This window comes from Arvicola amphibius, chromosome 6 (assembly GCF_903992535.2).
Source record: "Arvicola amphibius chromosome 6, mArvAmp1.2, whole genome shotgun sequence".
Lineage (NCBI taxonomy): Eukaryota > Metazoa > Chordata > Mammalia > Rodentia > Cricetidae > Arvicola > Arvicola amphibius.
In genome coordinates this window covers 57,315,266-57,331,627 of record NC_052052.2, presented here as the reverse complement: position 1 = coordinate 57,331,627, position 16,362 = coordinate 57,315,266, and the positions used below count along the sequence as shown (strand labels likewise).

The 16,362-nt window shown below is 40.9% G+C and overlaps 1 protein-coding gene across 1 annotated transcript; it reads left to right on the top strand.

Annotated features, from left to right (window-relative positions):
* Positions 1-1,421: 1,421 nt before the first annotated feature.
* Positions 1,422-1,706, top strand: LOC119817268 (mitochondrial import inner membrane translocase subunit Tim8 B-like). Its single transcript, XM_038334435.1, has one exon. It carries the CDS (start codon positions 1,422-1,424, stop codon positions 1,704-1,706), a length of 285 nt encoding a protein of 94 aa, XP_038190363.1.
* Positions 1,707-16,362: the final 14,656 nt, after the last annotated feature.

Sequence of the window (16,362 nt, the reverse complement as noted above, 5' to 3'; positions counted from 1 at the left end):
TGTTTAGTATGTCTTTACTACCTCGCTTACATAGAAATCGAAGCCTAAAGTAAACTGGCATGTTTTTTGACACCAATTAAAAACATATACATCCATTCACATTTGGACTCCTGGAAACTGGATGTCCCCTTTCATTATGTGTCACCGTCTGATGATTTGTGGATCCTACGTCCTAGATGAACCATATTGAAATCTTCTGGACTACATTCTAAGACATATCCATCTATTGTTTGGTTAATGTGAAGCTGACTGTTTTGTGCACTGTTTATCTTCAAAGATCTTATAAATTATTTCCACTGGAATTTCCTGCCCTTTTTTCTACTGAGGCTGAATTTTGTTGGAAACTAGTGGTCTGAAGGTTGGGAAGTGTATTTGGCAATAGTTCAAACAATACCTTCTGTCTGTTCTGTTTGATTTGCCTTGTCTAATATACTCTTAAATCTGCCTTGCCTAATATATTCTTAGATTTTACATTGGCTTTTTTTCCCTTCCATAGGATTCTTTGGCATTCTACTGAGATGATTTTAGATAATTGAGCCATATAAACTTGTATTTAGGTAGCAGTTCTTAACCCACATAGTGTGTGTTGAAAGCCCATTTATGCTATATCACCAGTGAGGCAATTTCCCCCTACCCAGCCCAAGCATTAGACAAAAATACATTTTCATTTTCTTTTCATTTTGAAAGGAAATGAAAGCTTAAATGTCCTCATCAATTAGGTTCCCGCCTTAGTTGAACCTCGCATGGCTCCTGTGTGGGAAAGTCCAGCGTGCTGGAGAGCACTAACGTCCCCTCCACACTCCCTGTTGAATTTGACATCGCCTCTGCCACTGTGGCTTCAGTCAACCTTGTTCTTTATGGATTTCTTGCCAGCTGAGAATCTGAATAGTGAGCATATTGCCTTAGGGTTAGCTACTGTGCGGCTGTACACTGGGAAGATTTGTACTCCTTTATGTCTGTTGGATTAAATAATGTTTGCAAATAATTTCAAACTGTCGGTCTTGTCGGGTTATTTTATTGGTTTTCTACCCCATGCAGATCTAATCAACGGCATTAGTGAAACTCAATACATAGATCGACTCTAAAACAGCAAGGAAAGTGAGCCAGGAAAGGAAACCCATTCGTTGCCTTCAACACATGGAAATAGTATGTCAGGAAAGGTGAGAGGTTAAGGAAAAGTAGGAGAACCGGAAGATGACAGAGTGCCTAGAATTCAGGAGATCCGAGAGAAGGTCGCGTTGATAATATTTGTGCCCTGATGTTAATGTTCATAATAGGGAGGGAGTGAAGTCTAAATTGGTGTCTCCTCAACTACGTTCTCCAGAACAAAAATTGCGCAAGGTTTCAAATAATGTAACATGAAAATAAAATGATGATGGGGACCGTGCATGCACATACTAGCGGAGTAACTCACGCTGACAATGGCGGAGCTTGGTGAAGCAGACAAAGCCGAGTTACAGCGCCTGGTGGCAGCGGAGCAGCAGAAGGCGCAGTTCACTGCGCAGGTGCATCACTTAATGGAACTATGTTGGGATAAGTGTGTTGAGAATCCAGGAAATCGGCTAGACTACAGCACTGAAAACGGCCTCTGCAGCTGTGTGGACCGCTTCATTGACACTACTCTTGCTATCACCGGTCCGTTTGCTCAGATTGTACAGAAAGGCCCTATCTCAGGACGATGGAAGACCCAAAAGACTTGTTACTAAGCAGACTGAATAGCCAATGGAGAAAGAGTGGTCAACGTGTCAGGTTAGCATCAGGCAGTTACTAAAAGTCTGTTGGTGCTAAAAAGTAACAGATCAAATGTCCAATGTGAAGTTTTATTGATTAGAATTCAGTAATTCCAGGTTGTATAACACCAGTTAATAAATGTGAAGTCTCAAAAGAAAAAAGCGGCGATGGGAAAGGTTGTGTTATTGTTTGCTTTCTATCCCTGTGATAATTGCCATCACCAAAAGCTTCTCATTGAGGAGTTGCTTTCCTTTAGTTTGCAGGTGACAGTCCACCACCCAGCTAGCAAAGGAGCTTACAGCAGTAAAGATGGAAGGCAGCTAATTAGTGGCTCCTCAGCTACCTTCCTTAGAGAGTCAAGGCCAGCCCAGGGATGGCACTAACTACAGTAGGCTGGGCCCTCATCTATTAACAAGCAAGGAAACGCCCCCATATGCATGCCTACAGGCCAGTCTAACAGAGTCAGTTCCTGAACTGAGATTTCCTCTTCTCAGATACGTCTAGATTTAAGTCAAGTTGTCAGAAACTAAACCAGCACAGTGGTCACGTAATGCTAAGGAAAGCAGATCAAACACGGCCATGATGGTTTGGATTGGAGTGGAAGACCAGAAAAGTAGCAGTTATGATGTTGGTATGTTTGTTGGGTTATTTCTAGAAAACATTGGCACATGGATCAGGGAACTCAGTGAAGGACACTTGCCCCGAGTATGTATGGCCCTGCCCAACGGGTGAGGGCTCAGGAGAAACACAAAAGAATTATGGGAAAACCTGCCATTACACAAACTCCATCCATTTTAGCATGTGTGTGCGTCCTTTTTCTTGCTGATCACCTACAGATAGGAGACTTCAGTCTTTGCAGTGTCTGAATGTGAACTCATGGTGGCAGCCATGTGGGAGCTCCCGCATGGTCAGCTACAAACAGGGGTGAACAGCATCCTTGGTCCCTCTTATTCTGAGACTTCCCCATGCTTAGGACTGAGAAGATGCTCATTTTGAACTGTCCAGATCTCAGGCAGTCCATGGTTGGAATCTTCACCCTTTGACTGTGTAGGCTAGTTTCAAATCCCCTCCAATCAAGCATGTACTCTCTTGACCCTGTTCCTCTAGAGACCCCATATGAACCCAGGATCTTCTTCCAGCCTGCAGGGCTCTGATCTACACTGCAACAACTGCCAGGACAGAGCTTTTCCAGGCGTGTTACTATGTGATTATTCTTTACTGAGGCTTTTCACTATGGCAAACTTGACTTCAAGGTGAAAGAGCTCCACAGTGTGAGGTGAAATGCAGCAGGTGTGTGAAAGCAGGAGAGAAGTCCAAAGCCAATGTCCAGGATGACCCAGGGCAACCAGCCTTCTACATAAGCAACATCATAAAGGTCTGCCCCTCAGCCTTGGCACTCACAGCTGCTTCACAGCGGACCCTCAGCCTTCATTACTGAAAACGCAGTCCTTGGTTACAGAAACGGCCACTGTGAACTCTTTTTATCATCTGCCTAACTTATTTGATTTCATTCTTATGGAAATGTCTGTTTCTGTTTCAACTCATACGCACAAAGACACACTGCTTCACACCTCCGCACAAGGACTCATCTTTCCACTCTGTATCTAACAACTGAACTCACCTTGTTTCTGTGGTTGATATCATGAATTCGCAAGCCAACTCCCTTACAAAGAGCTGGCCCTGGACCACACGAACGAGGAACTGACTAACAGGATCAAAATGAGCCTCCTGTGTCTCGTTCCAGCTTTCTCTTCGAGTATTAAAACCGTAAGTGGTGTTTATTGAGTCTTGCACCACGTAAAGCCCTTCTGCACAATCTCTTCCCTTTAGAGCAGCTGTCGGAAGCAGCATTATTCTTTGCACTTTACAGGTAAGGAAATTGAGTGAGAGTTGAAATGACTGGCCAACAGCATGTAGTTGACTCCCGATAAGGCTGCACCTTAATAGAAATCGAGGAAAGAGAACATTGAGCACCCCAAGAGAGCAATAAAAAAAAAGAACAATAGCGGTTAGACCTGACAAAGGAGTCATTGTAAGACTCTAAAAAGTCCACGACAGCAGCTACTTCTCCTCTCATCCTCTTTCTCTTCCTTAAAAAATAGCCTTCTAAATCACCCATTTTCTTCAATGGCCAATTACACGAATCTCCTATAAAATAATCAGATCCAATATATGCCTGTGTTAGGATGGGTAGGTGAAAAAGGTCCTAATGACTTTGCAATCAAAATCTTGGAGATATAAGTTGTTAAGCCAACCATGGATAAAACCCCCAAATGCAAAATTAATGCATTAATGGTGTTTACGTTTTTATTACCCTGTAATTATGTCATTCCTGTGACTGTTTCTTTTTTCATGCGGGCCTATAAAATGTGGCTGCCTCAACCTGTTTTAAACATCTACACTTGTAGGGTTAGGGCTCCTGATGCGTTGCCAATCCCCATGAAAGGAAAGCTAAAAGCACTGAACCCATTTATCTGATAGTTAAAATCCTTCATTAATTTGATTTCTGGCAATCCTGGTTGTACTCTTTTTTGGTGGCATTACTCTGCATTTTAGATAACAGTATGTATGCCTTTTTGTAGGTTAAAAAAATTATTTTGAAACTAGTTGTTCAATTGATTTTACACCTCATTAACGTAACTTACATAAGTTAGCATTTAGTCCAAGAGCAGATTCACGGCCGTGTGCAATGCCTCTGGATCCTTTCTTCCTTTAGAAGCACCTTTTAAAGTTATTTATTCAAATAAAAATTCATATGTTCTTTATTCCCTTGCTAAAGGATTCTTCATCCAAAGGATTTCTTTAATCTTTTCTTATTTTTTGGAGTGTCCCAAATGCTGCCAGGATATACATACATGAGCTAAGTCCAGATCCCAAGATGTAAAAGTTAACAGGTTGCTGTGTTTTTCCCCCATGGCAAGACTGATTACAGGCTCCCTGAGAAGGAGGATCAGCTTGTAAAAGTCCATTTTCCAGCCATATTTTGGAAACCAGTCTCATACATGAAGTGAGGTACCCTATATATGCATGGATATCTAAAAATGCCCTATCTTGATGTGATGGTCTTGGGTCTTCCTCAGAAAGGCCTGTGGCTGTTCAGTGCTCATAGACCACAAGAATGGCAGCCCAGACACATGAACTCTGTCTTGGGTTTCAGAACTACTTTGTTCTTTTGTAACAAAGAAAAAGTAAGTAAATAAGTATATGTTTCTTACAGTGTCGATAAAAAGACTTAGTATTGAAAAAATATCCTATATAAAAGAGCATGGGTTTGTGTCTGGAAGTAGGAAATGGGTAACAAAATATATTAATTTCAGCTTCTTTTTGTAAAATATTGGGCTCATCATTTTAAAAAATATTTATTTCATTTAAAATTATGTATCGTGTGTGTATCTGTGAGGGAGTATATGCACGTGAGAGGCCAGAAAATGGTGTTGGGTCCCCGGTAGGTAGAGCTACAGATGGTGACCTGATGTGGATGCTGGGAATGAGTTAGGGTCCTCTCTAGCCTCCCAAACTGTATACTTCTGCTAAGATATTTTGAAGTAAGTAAATCTCTGTAGTTTATATGTAATACAAGTGTGTGTGTGTATATGTGTGTGTGTATGTGTGTGTATGTGTGTGTGTATATGTGTGTGTATGTGTGTATGTGTGTGTGTATATGTGTGTGTATGTGTGTGTGTATATGTGTGTGTATGTGTGTGTGTGTATATGTGTGTGTGTGTGTATATGTGTGTGTATGTGTGTGTGTATGTGTGTGTATGTGTGTGTGTATATATGTGTGTATATGTGCATGTGTGTGTGTGTGTGTGTGTGTGTGTGTGTTTCCTTTCCCTTTCAACAGGAACCCAATAGCAACTCATCATTAAACATAAGAAAATTCCTTAAGGAACCACCGGGCTTTTATTTAAACTAACAAATGGTTAACCTTGATCAGAATTATTTTTAAGAATAATATAAAGAACTAAATTGTTAATAGGGATTTCTTGCTGAAGTTGGCCCCTAAGTTTATCTAGTCTGCTATGGACAAGTTCAAGATCATTCTGGCTTTGACCTTGTAATCCAGTATGTTCTAGTCCACGCAGCATTGTATTAGAACAACCCAGGCCCTTCCTTGACCCAGAGATCTCAGTCGTGTTTCCTATGCTCCAGTCTCCCTCCCCTCCCTGCAGTATCTCTTTTAATTATATAATAAAGAGATGTTGGAGAAACAGGGGCTATGAGTTTCATGTGAAAATAAATGGTGTCTATACTGCCTTACAGTGATGTATCTTAAAGGTGACCCTTGATGGCTTGTACCTGGACTCATTTCTGGTGCCTGTTTAAAATGCAGATACCTGAACCTCACTCCAGGCCTATCAGTGCCCAGAGTGTAGAAGGAACGGCGGGTTGCATTCCCACCACCCGGCAAGCTTTACTTAAAATAATTACACAGAAACTGTATTCATTTAAACACTGCCTGGCCCATTAGAGAGAGAGCTGCCTGCCATGAAGCTGCCAGGTCAGATATACTGAATCTTTCCCAGTAAGCCACAGCCTCATGGTGACATACAGATTATTAGAAATGGGTTGAATCAAAATGTGAGTTAGCCAATTTCTAATTAATTTAATTTAATTTAATTAATACAGATCTCCATGTGATTATTTTGGGCATAAGCTAGCCGGGTGGCCGGGATGACAGGCAGCCCGCCAGCCCAGGTATAAGTGGGACACAGCCCTCCGCACCATCTACAACAGGTTACATTCCAAAAGCTAGATACCAAGGTCCATTCCCTTACTTGGCCACTTGTTGCAGGAGCCTGCTTGATTGTTCCTAGCTGCCCAGACTCAAAATAACCACACAGAAACAACTGTATTAATTAAATCACTGCTTAGCCTATTAGCTCTAGCTTCTTGCTGGCTAGCTCTTACATCTTAATTTAACCCATTTTTATTAATCTGTATATCACCATGTGGCTGTGGCTTATCGGCAAGGTTTTGTTCGGCATCTGTCTCTGACAGAGCTACATGGCTTCTCCTTGACTCCACCTTCTTTCTCCCAGCATTTGGTTTTGTTTTCCCGCCTACCTCTGTTCTGTCCTGCTATAGGCTCAAAGTGTTTTTATTTTTCTATTCATTAACCAATAAAAGCAACACATATAGAAGGACTTCCCACACCGGTCACTTTCTCCCTCTGTGGCTGACTATAAAGCTCCAACTTCAAGTATTGAAGTCCAGCAATCAGAACTCCTCTTTTGGTTCACCTAATTAACATGCCGAATCAAAAGTAATCAACTCATCCTAACATGGGGTGTTCTCTATTTCCATTTCTAAACTGCCACATCTGTCTCCTCTCTATCCAGAAGCAGTCCTTGGTTCCTCCCAGCAAATATCTCTTTCCCCCCTCCCTTGTTCTTTTCTTCTTCTACCTGGTCCTCTATCTCCTTTGTCTTAGCCTCTTATCCCTTGTCCTTTGTCTCTCTAGGACAAATAAATCACCTCTGTGCTGAGAAGTTGGTCTTGCGGTGTCTTTTACCAGCACCAGTTCATTCAATGCTTATAAAGTCATTCAAAATTAAAACTATCCTTAGAGAGAATCATAAATACTGAAAAAAAGAACATGGGTGAAGCTTGTGACATTCTGCATGTGCTGAACTTCAAAGACTTTTACTCAGTGTTCACCTCAGAAATGGGAATATGTACTTCATGAAGGATCATGAGGATTAAGCAGAGAGACAGATGAAAAGGCTGGCACAGCCCCAGTGCATGGACAGTCAAAAACTATGCGTGCTCGGCCACTCTTCCCACCAAGGCTTTCTTCAACACCTGCGTTCACCAGTCAAGCATCACAAGCAAGTTCTGACTGTCCACCCTGAAGTCAGCAGGGTCTGAACCTCACCTGCATTTTGTACTGATTGTCAGAATTTCCAAAGATCTCTCTCTCTCTCTCTCTCTCTCTCTCTCTCTCTCTCTCTCTCTCTCTCTCTCTCTCTCTCTCTCTCCTCTCCTCTCCTCTCCTTTCCTCTCCCTATTTCATTTACTCTAATGGTTATAGTTTAAATCTGAAATATCTGCTCAAAGTCCCTGTGTTAAAGTCAGGACTGCAGCACTGTTAGGAAATCATGGGACCTTTAGGAGGTGGAGCATAGTTGGAGGGAACCTGTTCTCCAGTCCCACCCCTCTCCATTTCTGGCTTTTATGAGATGAGCATGCCTTTTCCACCATCTACGGTCCCATGACTGAGTGAGCTACCTAAGAACCCATGGATGGAAATAAACTTCTTCCTTACTAATTTTACTGTCTCGAGTATTTTTTCATAGTGAGGGAAGGTGACTAACATACCAACTGCTTCTGACATCTAGAAGTCCCTGTTTTCCTCTCCCAGTCCTCATCAGAGCCCACAGGTCTGAGACTCGCATTTCTGCTCTTTCATGTTTCTGTCTTGCCAAAGCCTTGGTGGGTTCTCCCTTCTGCTCCTGGACATTTCCCTGCTAGCCATCATCATTTACCCTTTCACCCCGCAATGTGTATAGCTTGGAACTTGAACCACTTTCTGCAAGTCCTCATTCAAATAAAAGACAATAAACAAAAGCCTGCCCTTGCCCTGTTGTCTCTAGAAGACCTTCCCTAAACACTATGAAACAAAATGAACCTTCACAACAAATACTAATGCTGACATAGAACAAGACAAAAGTGTTTCCAAATGGTGCAGAGTGATTGCACATAATTATAAAATTCAGTGTGATGTTGCAGTGCCTTTACAAAGTTGGGTGATTAGATTGTGGTAACTTGGTTAGCCTTCATCTCAAACACTCAGAAAAAAATTGCCCTGATAACATTGTAAAGATTCTCTACTTGAGGATCTAAAGTATTCTGTCACTTATTGCTGGTCACAGTCATCCTGCTGTGGCCCAGAGCATCAAAGACTATCCACTCCGCCCAACCAGACCTATCAATCAACTGCTTGAGTGCCTTTGACTTGTCTTTACCACTGAGCATCAGTGTCCTGTCAGGGTTCTGTTCATAAGAGAGAGGAAAACAATCACTTGAGAGAGTGTTTTTGCTGTTATTGGTCTCAGTGCTTTGTATTTCACACAAGCATACATCACTAAGCTCTTTCAAATATTCAAGTGATAGTAAGATTCAATGCTGGTACTTTTTTAGTTTTTGTCAACTTGACACAAAGCTAGAGTCCTTCAGAAAAGGAAAGTCCTTCAACTAAGAAAAGCCTCTGTTAAATTGATCTGTAGGCAAGTCTGTGGGGGTATTTTCCTGATTAGTGATGGTTCTGAAAGCACCCAGAAAGCAAAGATGTGAGTAACACCATCTTTGGGCAGGTGACTCTAAGTGATATAAAGAGAAAATCTGAGCAAGCCACGGGGAGCAAGTCAGTCAGAAGCACGTCCTCTATGTCTTCCACATTCCTGCCTCCAGGTTCCTGCCGTGAGGTTTCCATCCTGACTTTCCTCCATTATAGACTAGCAAGTGTAAGCTGAAACAAACCCTCTTCTCCCAAATTGCTTTTCCTTACGGTATTTTATCACAGCAGAAGAGAGTAAACCAAGACAGTGATATTTCTTAGTGTTTCCTTGGCTGCACAGAAAATGAATGCAGAAAGCCAATCCATGTGTAGGTTTCCTTTGCTTGTTATTTTTCACATACTCATTGCAATTCACACTTTAGAAGTCAGCTGAGAAAATATTCCTAGGTAGAATTCAGATCATCCTAATTTTATGAGCAAGCACAGAGTTTGTCTGTTTGAACTCCTTCTTGTTCAAAGAAATTGTATAGAAGTTTCCAAAGAATGTCCTCTCTCTTGTAGTTATGTATTCATTTAACCAACACATTGCACCACAGACCATGATAAATAAGAAAAGAAACATTCACAGACTGCATTAAAGAAAGCATTTCCAATCAAGCGTACAAGTTTAAAACTGTAAGTCGCTTCTTTTGCCTACGAATAGTTGTTTTGTACTAGCTCTTGAAAGATGCAAGACAGAGTTGTAGAAAATACACATGTTTTGCCTACGAAAAACATGAGAATATGGGGATGGAGAAATGGCTCAGTAAGAGGACTTGCTACATTTTCAGAGAACTGGGTTTGGTTCTGAGAACCTATATGGTGGTTTACAATCATCTGTAACTTTTCAGGAAATCTAATGCTCTCTTCTGGTCTCTGCAGGCACTACATTCATACAGTTAACTTAAATGCACGCAAAACAATTCAAAACATTCATGCATACAATATACATAAAATATAAAACTAACTAAATATTTTTAAGCAAGTGAGAATAAGCCAGTTGTCTTTCTCAGATTTTAAATAATAAGTATCATTTTGGAGTGCTCACTACATACCATGCTAAGTTCTTTAAATTTTTATTTCAAAATAAACTTTATAGTAGTTACATTTTGCATAGAATAAACTCAATCTCCATGTAACAAATGAAGAAACAGAGCATAGTAGAGTTATTTGTTATAAGCTATTTTTTTTTTTTTTGGTTTTTCAAGACAGGGTTTCCCTGTGGTTTCTAGAGCCTGTCCTGGAACTAGCTCTTGTAGACCAGGCTGGCCTTGAACTCAGAGATCCGCCTGCCTCTGCCTCCCGAGTGCTGGGATTAAAGGCGTGCGCCACCACCGCCCAGCCTGTTATAAGTTATTTTTATTAATTCTTTGAGAATTTCATACAATATATTTTAATCATGTTTACCTCCAACTCCCTCCCTTAACTCCCACCCCATTAGTTCCCACCTTCTTATTTGTATCATTTTCTTGTTATTAATAACTCATCAACAGCAATGTGTGCTGTCCATATACTTCTGGGGCCATCCACTGGAGCGTGATCAACCTATCAAGCCACATCCATAAATAAAACCTCAGAAACCATCAGCTCACCTCAGCACCCCATTCAGTTAAGAGTAGAGGCTCAAAAACCATTTTCTACTTCTTGCTAGAAAGTTGGGTGGCTTGATGTTGTGCAGGCAACCACAACTGTTGTGAGCTAACGGATGCAGCATTCCCGTCATATCCAGAAGATCCTGTTTCATTCTGGTTTTTCTTGACCTCCATATCTTACAGTCTTTCCACCCACTCTTCTGAGATTGCTTCTGAGCCTCTAAGATGTGATATAAATGTCCCATTTGTAGGAGCAACCCTCACTTACTTATTCCCTGCACTTTGATCAATTGTGAGTTTCTGCACTGACTGTCATCCACTGCACAAAGAAATTTCTCTGATGAGGTCTGAGAGAGAGTTCCAGTAAACTACAGGGAGAGGCACATGTTTATAGGGCAGTTTGATATAAATAGCAGTAGCTTGACCTTTGGGGCCTGTAAGCTCCCCAACCATGTGATCTTAACCAGACTTACAGTGCCAGGCATGTGTTTTCTCCTATGGAGCAGGCCTTAAATACAGTTAGAAAGTGGTTGATTACCTCCATAACATCAGTGCCACTAATACACCCTTGGGCGTAAGTATCTAACCATATCAGTCATTTAACATCTGTCTAACCTTTAGAATCACACAACAAGAGTTGATGGCTCCTGAACTCCTTCCTTTCACCTCTCTATTGATCCCAGAAGACAAATATGCCTCATGTCATGTACACCAACTGACACCGGCTTATGTACACAATCTTCTGCAGAAACACTTTTGTTCCTCAGTAAGATCCTAACTGACATAGGGTCCAAAGATTACAGGATGAGATGAGTTCAGGGTTCTGTTGTCACCTGAACTGATGCTGATGGCAAAGATAAGGTATTACTTAGAGCTCTTTAGACATTATGTAGAAAGTATATATTTATAATCTTAGGACACCCCCTACCCACTTTGGGCTATTTTCACTTCTAAGACATGATCTTCCTTATCTCTCCATTAATAAAGTCCCCTATGATATTTTTGAAAGAAAATGTCCTCCAAATAGAGGGGCTTTATTAGGAGGTGTGGCCTTTTGGGAGGAAGTGAGTCACTGTGGAGGTGGACTTTGAGAACTCATAAGTGCTCAAGCCATGCCCAGTGAGAAAGACCACTTCCTGCTGCCTGCCTAGCAAAATATAGGACTCTCGGCTCTATTGCCATGTCTGCCTTCATACTACCATATCACACTATGATGATAATGGACCAAACCTTTGAAAATATAAGCCATCCCAATTAATTGTTTTTCCTTCATAAGAGTTGCCATAGCCATGGTGTCTCTTCACAGCAATAGAGACCATAACTAAGACTTCCCATGTTGTGAGACAAGAATGACTATTCAGGATGTGAACTGGGGCGAACCATGGGATAGAAAGAGCAGATAGACTAGACTTGTCCATAACACTTGTGATTCCTTAGACAAAATACAAATGAAAACTTCTGTTCCATGACCTGAGCCATTCTTTCCCCATTCCCATTCAATCCTACACTATGGAGATCCTTGAAATTCAAATGCAGACACTCCAATTTATATGTCCAATGTCTGCCTATGTCTTATGTAAATAGACCTTTTTTTATGGTTTGGCTTGGAGTGTGGCCAATGGAAGCATGGTGTATCTTTGGGAGGAGGAGCAGAGAATATGCTTTTTGCATCCATGCAGGACCAATGTCTCAAACCGTCATCTAGGGAAAAGATGCATTGGCAGAGATGAATCTGGCTTCCCTCCGTCTCCTAGTCCCATAAGGAGGACATGATGGGAACATACCTTCCCAGACCTGTGAAATGTGAGGCCAAAAAAATAGTCCTGAATCTTGTTATGACCTATTTTACAGAATGAGGAAATGAACACCTGGGCGTGGATACCATGCGGATCATTCAGGCAAAGGAAAGGAGTAGAAAGATGTGGAACTTGAAGAAGACAGCTGCAGTGTCAGATCCAGAACTTCAGTACTGTACAGGTTATCCCATGGTGTCTTTGCAGGAAATGGCAGCAGGTGACCCAGAATGATTTCCTTGGACCTCTAGGGCAATTGTCTTAGAGTTTAAAAGAAAACCTTCTTCAGGACAGGCAAGCTGCAAATCTCAGTAACTTCCTGAAGGAACAGAATAGAGATGAGAGAGTAAGACACCCAGGCTGTTTTAAGTTAAACTGGAATTTTTTTAATTCAAATATTTTTTTTAAAAAAAAAGTCCTCAGAAGCTTTTCTTCTGCTGTTAAGGACACCACCAAGGATCACATAAACTTTCTCACCTCCAGAACCCCGACCTCTAAAGCAAAGAATGTGACTGATTGAATGATAGCGAAGCCGCAAGGACGTCTGTCTGTGCACAGGACCGTCAAAAGTGGCGCTTGTTGTGTTGAAAGAAAATTGAGGTTTTTGTGAGAGCTGTAACAAGATACCTCCTCTTATCATAATAGGTCCTCATCCAAGTAGCTTTCCAGTCTGGACTGCACTGTGGGAAATGAGTATTCTCTTTCTTAGCAGTTCAAAGACCAAAATGAGCACCAAGGAATCCTTACTATTGGTATCTCTGTGCTATAATTATTCCATTTGAAGATTGACTTATTTGGGCCCTTTAGCTTTAAACTTGGAGAAGTGCATTCCTCAAAGTATGAGAAATGCTTAATGAGATTTAATTTTTATGCCTTTTGTAGTTGTAGTCTCTAAATTGAAGAAGTTGAGAATTCTCAGTTAATGTAAGACTTTAAGTAATAAAATAATAGTTTCACCAAAATACAGCAATCCACTAGTGATTTCTTTTGATTCCTGATATATGTATAAAACAATGACAGAGATGAAGTGTGGTTTATTTTTAATTTAGTAAAGTACATGGTAAAATTTACAGGCTGAGCTTTGTTTGAGGAAGAGAACAGTCAGGTTAGGGGCAGTCATAATGAAACTCCAGAGCTTTTTAATCATGGAGAACTGAAACCCATTTAAAAAAAACTGCTTCCTGCTTGCCCCCAACTCCCTGGCAATCATCACCCTACTTAATGTTGCTTTTAGTTTGACTCCATACCTCAAATGGATAGGGTCTCACAGTGGGTATTTCTTCTTGATTAGCTCATTTCCTTTGGTATGGTGCCCTCCCGATTCATCCATGCTGACTAACATGTAACAAGATTCCCTTCTCTCTTAATAAAAGTGTTGGCTCATCGTCGGTGCACACCATGCTTTCCTCGTCTGCTCACCCACTGGTGGTTATTTGGGTTGTTTCCATCCTCAGACAATTACAAATGGCACAAATGTGGAAAAACCTACTCTCAGGTATCCATTGCCTTTTATGACAGGAAGGTCTGTATTCATGCAGAACTATGTTGAAAGTATTCAACTCTAATAAAGAATTACTTATAAACAAATTTATGTTCAAATCAACTTATTTTAAGTGGAAGCTTACTATTTTGCTTTTGACACGTTATTAACAAATTGGTTTAGGTGGACATACGTATCAATAGCTACTTTCATTTTGCTCATAATTTATTTCACAGTGATTTTTCTCTGACTATCAGAAATGAAATCTATTAGAAATAAATGGGATTTTCTTTTATTGGAGGGAAGGGTACCTTTGACATATTCTCAGGATGTATTCCTAAATCCCAAAACACAAAAGGTAAGCACAAACATGTAATATGTTTATGTACATGCATTGTTTTCTCTGTATTCTAAACCCATGTCTCTTATCAAGTCTTTCAGTGTTGTATTCTTGTATTGTTGCTGTTTCTATCTCCATACTCTATTATATTTCCTGTTAGACATTAGCTTCATTTCATTGGGTTCTTTCTCTCTTAAAGTTAATGTCATTTCTGTATGTGAACACTCACCAGAAGTCAGGACTGTATCATTACTTTGCACATATTTTCCTTTTAATTCTCACACAGCTAGGAAGGGTTGTTTTTCACAAGTGGATAAAATGGGACTTCAAGTTGATGCCAAGTTCTCCAAGGATGCAAAGCTAAGAACCAGGATTCAATGATACCACTAGATGGTCTTAGTTGCTTGCTATTTGTAAGGAGGCTGCTAGTTTGTTCCCAGCCACTTAGCCCTGAAATAATCACACAGAAACTGTATTAATTAAATCACTGCTTGGCCCGTTAGCTCTAGATTCTTATTGGATAACTCTTACATATTTAATTTAACCCATTTCTATTAATCTGTGTATTACCACATGGATGTGGCTTACCAGCTAAAGTTTCCAGGGTCTGTCTATGGTGGGCTCCATGGCTTCTCTCTGACCCCGCCTCCTTTCTCCCAGCATTCACTTTAGTTTTCCCCACCTAGCTCTGTTCTTTTGCCCTATCACAGACCAAGACAGTTTCTTTATTCATTAACCAGTAAGAGCAACACATAGACAGAAGGACCTCCCACACCAGCTATTTATTTTTAAAATCTACCTATTAGAAATCATGTTGTAGTTCTGCTTGACTCACCAGTATATTTGAGGTCCTGGCTCATTGTTTTAGTGAACATGAAGAGGTGCAGCGTTAGGGCAGAACCCTCTGAAGGGGCTGTCCTTTCTCATCTAGCTGTCTATACCCATGTTGTTTATACTGTGTTGGAAAGCACTGGTTTCCCCTAACATTTATCTTAAGTTTTAAGATTAAGAATGCTACAAAAAATAAGGACAAAGTGCCAGGCTTACATTTAGGAAATGAAGGTCCAGACTTATAAATGTAGCCTACATTCTGCCTATAACACTCAGGAGTTGTGCACAGCAAGTCTTTAGGCCTCTGTGTGAGCTAGGGTGGGACCTGAGCAGCTGCCTAGGCTTCCTTCAAATATTCCTCCCATGGCCTAAGTCCCAGCAGGACAGCAAGCTTTCGTTGCCATCTTTCTACCCATCTTCAGCACATCCTGAAGGCTAATTGGAAGCTCTCATAGAGAGCTAATCTTGCAGGCTTTCCTGCCCTCACAGTCCCTCTGCCCTTCTGAAAGCACAAAACTCACAGTTGAAGCAAGTCACTTTTTCCCTTGGGGAGCTGAATCCAAACACTAACTCATCTCTGCAGGCCTGTAATTAAATCTGGTGTGCAGGTCACTAGTGCCACTGGGTCAGGAGACAGACAAAAAGACACGTGAAAGAAATGGCATTTGTTTCTTGGATGGCGCTGGTGTTTCTCTGAGAGGAAGGTCCTGGCAGCCACACAGTGGAGTCCCTGTGACTGGAATACTCGTGCTTCTCAGGACCTGCCAGTTGGCTCCAAAACAGTTCTCACAGATCAAGGGCTATCTGGCTCACTCATCCCTTGAAACTGAAGCCCTTTGCTGGTGGTCTGTCTGCCCCAAGAGATATTTTCCTACATCACTACCTCAGATTCTAAGCAGCAAAGTGGTTCATCCTTGACTGTGTGCTGCAATTAACTGGTGGACCAAGAAAAACCTCTGAATTCTATTCCAAGGATTTTGGTTTAGTCAGGCTAGAGCAGTACCTATGAATGCATTTTTTCTATAGCTATTCATTTTCCTAATTGACAAAACTTACATATATACATGCATGTATATTCATATACATATAGTATCATGTGTGTTTTATAACACACACACAGTAATCAAATTAAATAGCCTCTATTCTTAATAGCTTTTACTAACATAGTATTAGAAAACCATCTGTGGTGGTACACACCTATAATCATAGCACTCAAGACACTGAGGCAGGAGGACCAAGAGTTCAAGGCCATGTTGAGCTAAAGAGCAAGGTTTTATTTCAAAGCATAATACAGTAAAATATGTTATTATGTGGTC